Source organism: Triturus cristatus, chromosome 3_2 (assembly GCF_964204655.1).
Source record: "Triturus cristatus chromosome 3_2, aTriCri1.1, whole genome shotgun sequence".
NCBI lineage: Eukaryota > Metazoa > Chordata > Amphibia > Caudata > Salamandridae > Triturus > Triturus cristatus.
This window is the reverse complement of record NC_140584.1, coordinates 406,528,876-406,541,649: the sequence shown is the minus strand read 5'-3', so window position 1 is coordinate 406,541,649 and position 12,774 is coordinate 406,528,876. Positions and strand designations below refer to the sequence as shown.

General features: G+C 48.4%; 1 protein-coding gene across 2 annotated transcripts in view; it reads left to right on the top strand.

Moving 5' to 3' along the window:
- Positions 1–12,774, top strand: part of LOC146857442 (angiopoietin-2-like) — a 198,380-nt gene that overhangs the window by 77,466 nt on the left and 108,140 nt on the right. The window contains exon 1 of one of the 2 annotated variants that reach the window (XM_085647964.1): positions 7,632–7,703. The exons of the other annotated variant lie outside the window; for it this stretch is intronic. Coding sequence (XP_085504090.1) covers positions 7,674–7,703 — 30 coding nt within the window. The 5' untranslated portion in view covers positions 7,632–7,673. Of the gene's footprint in view, positions 1–7,631; positions 7,704–12,774 lie in introns of those variants that run through there. 2 annotated transcript variants of the gene reach the window in all.

Below are 12,774 nucleotides of genomic sequence, written 5' to 3'. Positions count from 1 at the left end.
GGTGGGAGGGGATTACTTGGCTGTTCGATCCTAGGAGAAGGACCACGCCCAGGAGGCTTCTCAGCGGCGCTCGGCTGCATCCTTACGGAACGGTGCCTCTCGGGGTGGTCAGTCCGACACCATCTGACTCCCCGGAGGTCGCCCTTCTAACAGTATTCTATCGACATTAATATCTTATTGTATCCTGATGACTGGCAAATCTCTGCCTACTTGTTTTCAAAGGGTCTCCATGTTGCACAAGAGGTTGGCTGCATGCTTCAATCATTAAGATGGCTGATCAACTGAAAGAAGTTCCATCTTCAACCCTATGAATTGATTTTGGACAGGTTTTTATTCCTTAGTCAGGAAGAGACAAATTAAAGGCTCAACAGAGGTCTTTGCTGTCAAAGCCCCAGGCATCGGCCAGGGAAAGGTAAACAGTGAAGGCGGAGAGGGCAGCACCATTGGCAGTGGTTCTGCATTCTCTCATTGACCCTAGCCCCCTCTTCTGCACCTTCTGCCACACTGAAGTCTTGCATGCCGGGACTACGAGACTCTAGTTCCTGTCTCTCCTCAGATCTGGCATTACTTGAAGTGGCTGCTTCTTCAGATAATTCTCAACAAAAGCTTAGATCCCTCCCACCCACCAGCCTTCAGGGCGGGGCAAAGATTACAGGAGAACTCATTAACCCAGGATTTAGGGTCCCTGGAAGAAAGACGCATGCTCTCCAACTGGAGAGAGCTGGTTGTCATTCTTTATGGCCTTCTGCATTTTCAAGACCATCCAAAGGCCCAGTGATCTGTGGACACACAGTCTGCCAGGGAGCTCAGGTCTCTGTGAAACCCCAGGCTAGCTGATGATCTCCGGCTTTGGTGGCTTCAACCAGGACTTGTTTTGCTGGGAAGAGTCCAATCTTCTTCACATGCCAACTTCCGGGGAAGTAGAGTCCGTCCGTCGACCATTTGACTCAGGTGTTTCTGAACTCAGTGTCATTCAGTCAATGCCCAGTTATATTTCAGCAGTTTGTATGGTGGTTCGGTTGTCTGCGGCTGGACCTTTTTGCATAGAAATTAATGGGGTTTTTTCCTGAAATTCTGCTTTTTCATGCCACCTTCAATGGCATGTCGAAGGGATGCCATATCCCTGGCCTGGCCTCAGGATCTGGTCTTGGATTCACCGCCCTTTCCCTCAATCAAAAGAGTGTTGAGAAAGATACAGCATGAACAAAGCCATGTTCTGCTAGTGATGCCTTATTGATGCAGGGGCCCTTGGCATCCACTTTATTGTTTAATATATTGTTCTTTTCCTACAACTAAAAGAATTATATGTAGAATGAAGTGTTATCCACAAAGAGTTATCGGTGATCAGGCTACAGCTAGTGTTGCACTCAGTCTCATGTGGAGATCAAAAATAACAGGACAATACTACCAAAGGAATGCATGCAATGTACCCTTTGTATGGCCAGATGGAACTAAGCCAACTTGTTACCTCCGAGTGCACTTCTTCGTTACAGTCCTTACTCACATGAGGTGTGTGCAGCTCCCTGAGAGGCATGCCGCTGTCCCCCCACCCCCAAGAGGAAACCCATAGCGGGCATCTGGTGCTTTCAAGGGAACTTGGAATGGTGGGGGCTGTTTTTGTTACTGGGGACCTGTTTTGTAGTGGTGCTGCTATATCGGCCCACAGTAACACTAGCAGCACGTTGGCTGGTCTGTCAAAATTGCCAGTGCTGCTTTGGGTTCCCAGGCTGGCCCTGGAGGAAATAATGTCCTGGGTCCTCTTGGGTGGGGACTCTGCTCCCTCTGACGCCTAAGACCCGGCTATCCACCATCCTCAGCTCTTGCTCTTGTGTCTGTCTAGAACAGACTCCCTGCTGTGTCTCCATTATAGGACTCAACCTTATTATTGTTTTCCAGGCCTGGTGTTGGGAGCTGGCCTACCATTATTGGATCATGGAGGTGTTGGTAGACTCTCCTAGCTCGAGGGGTTATGGCCTGCATCCAAATAGAAGGTATAGTGTGTGTTCCCCCCATTTCTACCTAATTTTCCTTTCCCTCTATCCTCCTGAGTTTAGGATTATGGAAGGGGTGGGCAGAATATGTGTGGATTAACTGTGGTTAACCCACCCATATGTTTGGTGTAGTACAGCATGGTTTGCACTATTCCCCATCTGCTGCACCTAGCCGTCTCTGAAGGGCTTGCAGTGGGGATATGGTGGGCCCATTTTTCCAGAGGCCTGCAGTGTTTTAGTAGCAGGATGTCTGGGCGAGTCATGTTACTTGCGGTCAGGTCAGGCGCGCAACACCCATTGGGCTCACCGGGCTTCAGCCCCCCCCCCGTCATGTGTGTCAGCCCGGCTGAGACAGCCTCGCAGGCTGGCGTCCGTCTAATTGCAGCCGGACCCGAGTACTTCACAGGTCTTAAAAAGACCATTTACTCGTTAATGAGGCTTTTGTTGTGTTTTCACCCCTTCTTACAGCCACTCTGCCTATGGCTGGAAGACTTAGCCCCCCCGAAATGTTTTTCAGCCCCCCCGAAATTTGGCTCTAGTTGCCCGCCTGGGTCAGGTGCCCACGTGCATTCAGTTAAAGGGTTTGTATCCTGCCTTGCACAGGTCTTGAGCCCACCTGCAGCTTGAGGTGTTGTGAGTTGGACTCTGTGCTTTATACAGAGAAACATCAAACAATGTCACAGGGTGCCATCTTTGATTGGCCCAATGTCATGTCTTCGTTATTGACACACACAAAAGGAGGAGGCTTAAAGACCGGCAGGGAGCGACTCCCCTTGAATAGAAATATGGCAACACAAAAAAGCAACCCTGGGTCTGAAATGGCGGAGTGTGGAGGAGTCCTTTTTAAAGGACGGTTTCCCTCACCCACCTGTGGGTGGCATGCTTCATCATTGGGAACCTCCTCACCCTGCGAACCTAGTCGCAGTTCAGGCTGCGACCCCCTCACTGAGAGGGAGGAGCTCAGGGATGTTTGTTTGAAGTTGTTGAGAGGTAGGTTCCCGATGATGAAGCTTGCCACCTACGGGTGGCCGTTTCAATTCAGAACCAGGGTTGCTTTTTTGTGTTGCCATGTCCTCGGTATTGACAGAGCTCTGCCTTACACGAGACTGTCAGCCTATTTGCTTAGTACATTTTAATTGGTGGTTAGGAGTAAGTTTGGCCCTCCTTAACTATATGTTCTTGTCAAAGTTACTTTGCTTTACCCAGATCTAGTTACCATCATGGAGAAGCATGGTAAACGGCAGGGGAAGTCAACCTTTCCTCATCGTGAGTATAAAGAGAGGAATTAAAGGAGACTTTGCCCAATATTTTAGAGTAAATACGCTCTAAAAAAGAGAAAGAAAAAGAGAAACTGTGTCACTTCTAGAGTGAACATTCCACAGATTGAGGCATTTTCTCCGCCTGACAGGTCATCTTCCTCTGATTGTTCCTGATGTCTTATTTCCTCCGAGAATGACCTGAGGGAAGAGGAGGGGGATTCAGAACACATGGTCCAATGCGTAAATCAGAGCTCCTGGCCCTGGATCCTATTGGTAAATACATCAAACAAGATGAACGACCAGCTCACTTTCCCTCCCTTTATTCTAAAATACATTGGCCCATAGTTGATTCCCAGCTGCATATGACTGCCTGCCTCTTTCACCAGTTTGAGAAATCCGTAGAAGCTAACATAGCCAAGCATCCAGGAGTAAAGAATGGCATCTTACATGAATTGTGAGACCTGAATAAATCTGCCTCTATCCTCTAAAAGTGACTGGAAATAATTGTTCTCTGATGGTCATGGTGGATCCCATTTCGGTTCTGGAAGATGCTATGACTCCTAAAGATCCTTCATTGTAGACCCAGTGGATCATTACGTAGATGCTGCCCTTCGCCAGGCCTACACCGGCTTCAAGCTCTCTTTATAAGCAAGAATTTACACCAACTACACTTTTATTTTTACTCAAGGATTTCCACTCCTCTCATCCTTGGTCCAAGACAGATCAGACTGCGCTGAACTCATGCCTAAAATGGAGTTCCAAGCACATGTCATGTCCAATGTTCCAGTCCTTACATAGTACACTGACCTTTTTCCCCTGCCTTGGTAGCAGCTGCTGCAGTTGTCGCTCGTGACCAGGTTTGCGCATGTGACTGGAAGGCAGAGGGGTCCAGAAGGCTGCCATAAAGAGCTTTTGCTTCAATTGTTTCAGGCTTTCTGGACGGGTGCAGGATGACATGCAGCAGAGAGGTATTATCTAAGGCCTACAAGCACTTGCTTCCCTTCCTGGACAAAGAAGTCTTCCAAATCCTTCTCTGCTTCATCGCCTCCTCCTGCTTCCACACCCTGCGCATGCTCCGCAGAATCTTCAGATGGATCCCAAACAACACCAGAAAGACCGCCACGCAGCCCACGGGCACCAGCCGTCTCGACTACGACAACACTCTCTACGCCTGAATCTCCACCAAGCTCCTCAGAAGGATCGAGAGCATACACAATACAGCAGCCAGGCTCATTTTGGAACTCCCCAAACGCACCCACATCACCCCCACCTCAGAAACTTCCACTGGCTCCCCATCCAGAAGAGAGGCCAGTTCAAGATCCTCACGCACGCCTACAAAGCTCTACACGATCAAGGACCATCCTTCACCAACCATCGACTTAACTCCTACCTGCCCACAAGACACCTGAGCTCCACCACACGTGCCTTCACACTCACCCTCTGCTTCCGCTGCAGAGTGGACTACTCCTTCAGAACTTGGAAGGACCTTCTCCTCCTCCTCTGAACAGCACCCTCCCTGTCAGACTTCAGAAGGAGACTCAAGACCTGGCTTTTTAACAGAGACATGGCCCCCTCAGCTCCCAGATACCCCTGCGGTGACAGTGGTGCGCTCTACAAATCCTGATTGATTGGTGGAGGGGGTTTTCTTTCTTCAGGAGGGATGCCACTTCTTCACATCAAGGCTGGTCCGGCAGCCATTTTAAACGCTATTCATACAAGACGACTGCTTGCTGGTGGGTGTCACTCTGCACCTCCCTCCAAGCCTCCTCAGCATTCCTGGCTATTCCAGAATCTTGCGCCCTTTAAGTGCGCAGCGACAAACTACAAGACTTTGAAAGCATGTGGGTTGCTCCAGTGAGTGCACAATGAGTCATCGATGTAATACCTAATGCCACAGGTTGAAATTCTTAGCAGTCCCGCACCCTTCCACTTTCAAAGCCATCAGGTGGCCACAGGACAACATCCAGAGACTGCCATTTCACCAACATTTGCCGGAAGTGGACACTTTTTCAGAACAAAAACATTAAGTACATTGGAACACCAGGACCGTGGAGTTGCAAATTAATAGAAAGACCGAAGTGACAAGATTCTTGAGGGGGTACCCCACAAAGAACGGTGCAGCTCAGACCCACCCCCTTAAAAAATAGTTTAGGAATGTCCAACGTGGGCCTGGGAATGCCGAATCTAAACCACGTTTTCACAACAACCCCTGACAATGTAAACGAGTGCCATCAGAAGTCATTTTACATGTCTCTTTCATGAGTCTGAGAACCTGCCCTGGATCTGGCACTCTCGGGCGGACGTTGGATACCCCTGCTGTGAAGAGCATAAAATCTAGGAAACAGACAGTCAGAGAGGCAATGTGCCCCGGGAACCTCCGCTACCCCCTCGCCTAGCTGTGGCGACAGATGTGTAATGGCTAATCTGCTGTGGGACGGGAGGAGGGTGAAATTACAACCCCAGCACCAACCCCTCCACCAGCCTACAGTCCCAAACATCCTTGTTGTAGTCGTGTTAGCTCAAATGTACTGTCCTAAACCCGAGCATCCTATGGGGCATATTATCAAGCCTGGCGATAAAATTATCGCCGCTTTAGCGGCAGAAAACTGCCGCTAAAGCGGCGATAATAGGCTTGATAATATGCTCTATGGAATTCCAATTGAAGCCCATTTTAGATGTGAAGGACATTTAACATGGGCTTCAATTGGAATTCCATAGAGCATATTATCAAGCCCATTATCGCCGTTTTAGCGGCAGTTTTCTGCCGCTAAAGCGGCGATAATTTTATCGCCAGGCTTGATAATATGCCCCTTAGTTCGTAGTTATGCGTTTTACTTTTTATCTGGTGCCGAGGAGACCCTCTGTGGCTACCGTGCGGAGACAGTGTGTGACGACTGACGAGTGTCAAAACGTGTTCCGTTTTACATTGTTTACCCTTTTTCTTCAGCTTGTCTGCCGTTTTCTCTCCCAGGGTCAAAGAGTCACTGGCAGGACAGGAGGTAGACTTGCAGCCCAGGTGGCCCACCCCAGTGTCCTCCACAGCCCCTCTTAATGGCGCCCATTGCTCTCTCGCCCAGTGACCTCCGGCCCGCGGCCTCGCATAGACTCCCGGCGTGTTTGCTTTGGCCCTGGTGAGCTCCGGAGTCAACAAGGCGGCGACCTTTGGGCACGTTGCACCCTCTCGTGGCGCATCTGTCAGGGGCTGCCAACAGCCCTGCTGTGAGACAAACGCACGTCTGCAGGCAACAGGGAGAGCCCGACACAATAGCGAGCGAGAGGAGGCCTGTCGGACCCAGAACGGTAAATCTGCTTCTGACCCTTAATCATTGGAACCTTGGCTGCCCCAGACATGAGGGTAGCAGACGATTGTCACTGGGATTACCACATATTTTTCATATCCACGTGCATTCAAGTTATTTTGTGCAAATGGAATCGAAGAAAGACTACATGTTTCAGAACGCATCCGTTTATTTATGGAAAGGTCTCATCGCGGCTGCACTGTCCATTCAGGACATTTTGGAACAGTCTCCCTGGTTCTGGGTGGGCGATGACTGCATTCTGGCCCTGCGTGGTTTAGGAGTCCACAGTTTATTCGACCATGAAACCAACCTGTTGGAGTGGCACTCACTTTTCCCCAGACACACACATAATGTGCTGGTGCTAGGAAATTATGCTTCTGTGTATTTTGTCAGGTATTCACTTTTAACTGAGAACTGTCTGTAAACCCCGTGTCTTTATAACCAGTCTTTTTTTTAGAACTTTGTTCTGTAAAACAGATCGTTTAGTCCTTTAAAAATCCTTCGATGCCTCAAAACCAGAGTGAGGGTGGGACTTGTTTGTGGCTTAGTGGGATGTTGGGCTGGCATGGGAACATTTCAAAGAGCAGCTTTTAGATCCCAGCTCACCCAGAGATTTGTGACATGGAGACATCCGATAATCCTAAAAGACACATTAAATTAATTCTATTACAACTAAAATATATTTTACTAAAACATAGTTGCTGGTGAGAGCCCATCCGAATCTTTGATACAGTATTTTCTCGACAGTTGTATTGCCTTGCTACAGTTTGGTTTGTACACATACAATTAAACCAAGCATTGGCCAATAGGTTTGACTTTTTGAGGCGTGATTAAAACATTAAAGAGAAGCCTGCAGCAGAGATTAAAACAAAACAAAAACATTGCTTTCTGTATCAACGGCTCAAGAGATAGTTTAATCTGATGATTTAGTAAGAACTAATAGCAAAAGGTCAAGCAGCACGTGTGTGTAGTGTCAAGCAAGACCTAACAATGGCTGAATTATTAAAGGTCTGGGAGGTGTTACTTAGTACATGAGCTCTTAGCTCTGAGACCTCCGCCTCGACGCTGTCATCACAGCTGGTCGCCGGATGAGTTAACACGCTACTCTTCTTGCTCACGGTGTCATGTGGTGCTCTGTCCCTTGGCTTCTGGAGGTAAGGTACGTGCTAAATTCCCGTCACCTCTGATTGCCTTATCCCCAAGAACTGGCTTTTTGATTAATGCTCGGTCGCTTATAAAAAACAACATAGCCTTCCACGAGTTTGTCAATGACAGGCAACCCGACTGGGTATTTGTAACTGAAACTTGGGCATCTGCCTCATCGGGCCATGATCTGGTGTTGGCAATACCAGAGGGCTATACCTTATATAGACTGGATAGATTGGTACGGAGAGGGGGGGGCTTGGCAATCATCTGTAGGGCCCCACTCTTGTGCTCCACCAAAACACTGTCTGACCCTGCGGACGCTTTTGAGGCCTTATACTTTTGCATAACTTGCTCTCCGACAGAGTCCTTTACTGGTATCCTGGTCTATAGACCACCGGGCCCCAGAACCAGCTTCTGCTCTGAGTTGTTCCGTATCCTGGAACCATATTTTGACAAACCTCATTTTTCTATTCTGGGGGATTTCAATTTTCATTTAGATGATGGGGTTTCTAGGGATTCTGCTCAGCTCATTGATGCGTTGGAAGCCTGTGAGTTTATTCAGCGTGTAAAGTATCCGACGCACAGGGCTGGCCACACCTTGGACGGGGTGTTTACCAATGATCCTAGACTCTCTGTTGGCTCCCCCCTCCCCTTGGTCTGGTCGGACCACTTTGCGGTACCCCTTGGTCTTTCATTCGCCACCATGGATCCTCTCACTGCCGCGCCTCGCAACAAAGCTTTGAAAAGAGGTTATAGGAATATTAATAATCATGCCCTCGTTCCTTTCCTAAAAGACTGTGGTATTTCCGCTTCAAGAGATGCGGATGGGGCCGCTCAGGAGCTTGTCAACTCTATTACCATTGCGGTTGATACGCTAGCTCCCGCCTCCTTACGCTATGTCGCGCGGCGGAAACCCTCTGCACCCTGGTTTACGGAGCCTCTTAGACTCTTAAGACAATCCTGCAGGACTAAGGAGCGGAAATGGCGTAAGTCATGGGCTCCTTCTGACAGGGAAGATCACAAACGGACATTGCGCGAATATAAATCTCGAGTTATCAAGGAGAAGCAGGAATATTTTTCCAAGTTGACAACTGCGCTTCCCTCATCTAAAGAGCTTTTTAAGATTGTGGGCTCATTGTGCTCGCTTCAGACCCCTGATCCTGTGGTGGCTTCGCAAGAGCTTTGTAATAATCTTTCCGACTTTTTTTATAATAAAATCTCGGACATCCACTTGGCCCTTGACAGTCAGAAGAAGATGCTGAATGAGCATTCTCTGAATAACATTAAGGCCTTGGAATTTTGGGGGAGAGATCCACTCATCTCTCTTTCCTACTTTCCGCCTCTCTCTCTCGAGGATCTCAACTTATTGTTGGATCGGACTAAGTCAGCCTCCCCGGCCGATCCTTGTCCGCTGAAAGTTCTTAAGGACTGCCGGGAATCACTTCTGCCTCCACTACTGGCAGTCATGAACGCGGCCTTGACTCAGGGCAGCTTTCCAATGGTCTGGAAAAAGGCCATAGTGAAACCCCTCTTAAAAAAATCCTCCTTGGATCCGGGAGTGATGAAGAACTTTAGGCCCATCTCCCTCTTGCCTGCTCCTGCAAAGATGCTTGAAGCCCATTTAAACTCTCACCTCTCCACTTTCCTTGATTCCTCTGGGTTCTTAGATAGTTTGCAGCATGGTTTCAGGAAGTTCCATAGTACTGAATCTGCTCTGACTATGGTAGTGGATAACATCCGGCGTAAAGTTGATCTGGGTCAGTCGACGATTCTTGTTTTGCTGGATCTGACTGCAGCATTCGATACCCTGTCTCCCTCCACCCTTACATCGCGGTTGAGGGAGGCAGGGGTCGCAGGACAGGCTCTCAGCCTTTTGAACTCCTTCTTGCATCAGAGAGAGCAAAGAGTTCTGCTGGGGGATTACCTCTCCCCTGCTAAATCTTTGCAATGTGGAGTGCCCCAGGGCTCGGCCTTGAGCCCTACCCTATTTAATCTGTACGTGGCCCCCCTTGCAAGATTAGTAAAATCGCAGGGGATGGAGGTGGTATCCTATGCGGATGACACTCAGATTATGGTGTCCCTCAACCATTCTCTGAGTGTCTCTGCCGCGAACTTTAGGGCCTGCATGCAGATGGTGGCTGAGTGGATGGTGCTTAATTCATTAAAACTCAATGCCGACAAAATGGAGGTCCTTGTGTTCGGCAAAGATCAAAACATCTGGTCCAATGAGTGGTGGCCTCCGTCCTTAGGAACCTGCCCTATTCCCTCCTCTACGGCTAGGAATCTTGGGGTCATTTTTGACACCTCACTTGCCATGAATAGCCAGGCTAACAGGACCGTGGCTACTTGCTGGGGAATTATTAAAATTCTAAAACGCATTATTCATTATCTGTCCCCGCAGGCACGAAAACAGACAGTCACGGCCCTCGTGGGCTCCAGATTAGATTACTGCAATGCACTATACGCGGAGTCTAATAAATATCTGATACAACGTCTGCAGGTAGTACAGAACGCTGCCGCTAGATTTGTCTTAGCACTCCCCAGGGACTCTTCGGCGACGATGGCCAGGAGGAACTTGCATTGGCTCCCTATCAGATTCAGAATTTCATTCAAACTTCTCTGTCTCACTTATAGGGCCGTGCAGGCTGGCCCCTCAAATGCGTTGGGGTCTCTGCTTACTCGATATGTTCCTGGCCGGTCTTTGCGTTCTGCAGACGCTAATAAGCTTGTGGTCCCCCGCTCTAAAAAATCCAGATGGGGGAGCAGAGCTTTTTCCACCGTTGCGCCCCTACTCTGGAATGGCCTTCCTCTAGAGATTAAGGCGCTTCCCTCTTTGTCTTTGTTTAGAAAAGCGCTTAAAACCTGGTTTTTTATAAAGGCATATCAGTAAGCTCTCATGTGTTCTTTCAGTCAGCTTTTATGTTAGGCGCCTTGACGCCCATTGGGCTAAGTCTGCGCGTTACAAGTTCCGCTTCATTCATTCATTCATTCACTTCTGGAAGGATGACAATATGGCTCCAGGGATGCAAAGCAATCCCGGGTCTTCCTTAGGTGAGCCACTGTCATCTGGCAGTTTAGTGCGATTGAAGAAAGGCAGGACTACAAATCCCAGGACACATTAGCGTGTCCATTGAAAGCTCACGACTGGAGCCACGGATGTCTCAGTGAGCTAGAATGTCAAAGTGACTCTTCCTCCAAATGGTGCTATGAGTGGTCTCCAGTTTGATTGACATATTGATGAGGTTCTGTAGTTCTCAGACTTTTAACCATTTCTTCGATGACATACTAGGATTATGTGCTCTCACTAGCAAGGCAGCACCAAGGAGCATCAAAGCAGATGGCAAGAGTACATGGTGATGTATAGCGCCATCCATCGGCGTTAACAAAGCACTAGACAAAAAAAAAAAGTGGAATGGTAGAAAAGTAACGGAAAGTGGAACATACCAAGTGTGCCTGAGGGGTGAGGCCTAGACCAGTAGTAGCATAAGAGTTCAGTACACATCGAAGGAAAGTGGCCTACAACTCACACGCTAAGGATAAAGAAATCTCAGAGTAATTTACAGCGCACATAGTCTGAGCTTACTTTAGCAGGTTACAAAGTATGGGAGTAATCAGGGCTTTAAGTGGGCCGGGTCTCACCGGTGCTGAGCTACGGCAGTGTTTTAAAGGGGGGTTCGAAACGGGTCTCTATCGGGCTCTGTTTTGTGCCCTGTTCGGACTGCAGTGTGATCGCAGGCACATGATGTGCGCTGCTCACACTGCTCACTTCTCACCAGTGGAGAAGGTACGGCATGACGTCATACCAGGTGACCGTTGTAGGGGAAGAGACTCCTTTACAGACAGTAATTTTCTCTCTAGATTTCCCTTCTCTTTTTGAAGCGAAGGAGCAGGAACATTGTCGTGGTGTCACCACGGATTTAAGTGGAAGCTTTTTCAATATTATATACAAGCCATAGTTGCTGATTATTATTCTTATGCAACTAACAACCATTGACAAAGCCAATAGTCCTGACTTCTTGTTGGTATGACGTTACTTGCATCATATATCTGGATGCAATGACAGAAACAGCAAAATACAAGTCGGGCGGCACACTATGCTAAGCAACGATTTTTAGCTGAGGTGCTTTTAAGCCACGCCCTTAATTACATTGGCCACGCCCCTTTGAGAGACCCCCAGTTTTTTCATCCCACTTAAAGCCCCGGGAGTAATTTACAGGGTCGCACAGTGTCATTCTCAACATCCCATAGTTCAAATTTAATTTATGAATTATGATTTGACTTGGTGAATTCACTCTGTCACCTCGTCTGAGATAATGAGTCTTTTCCCCTTGGTAAATTGTAGCAGTTTTGACCTTCTGAAATGTAATTCAGGGTGAGGGCGTTACTGCACCTGGTAATTACCGGGTGGTATCCCTGCGCACCCAGGTGTTTGCTCAGTGATCGCAGTTTAGCAGGCCCTAACTCCCACCCGGCCTGTGGCCCAGTGAGTTGAGCCTTATCCACAAATACATGGCGCGGGTGTAATTTACAGAGTCATATGGTGTGGGAGTAGTTTACAAGTTGTCATATACGGTTATGTGGTCTGAGGGTAATCTACAACGTCACATGCTCCGACCCTAATTTGCAGGCTCACATGCTCTAAATATAATCTTAAGTGTCACCCAGTTTGAGACTAACGGACAGTGTTAACAAAGATGCAACTCAAATTAAGGGTCCAATGAGGGAAGTTTAATTCATTGAGTCACGTGGCTTGATAGGGATTTACAGGGTTGCATGCTGCGAGAGCAATATTCAAGAGCACCTGTTCTGAGAGCAGTGGTCGAAGTGGGCGGGATCGGCAGGGCACAGCGTGCCCCTACTTCTCTAATTCCAAGGATTCCATTCCCCTACTTTTGTATTTTGAAAATGCGTCCCAGGACACAATAAATCGACATTGCCTATAAAGCTCGGCGTTCGTGACGGGCAGGGCGGCAGAGAAGTAACAGTAACTTCTGCTCTGCCGTTTCAGCTGCCCCCCCCCCCCCCACTCTTTCCTTCTTCCCTCTCTGTCTGTCTAGCAGTTCTTCTCTTACTGAAAAC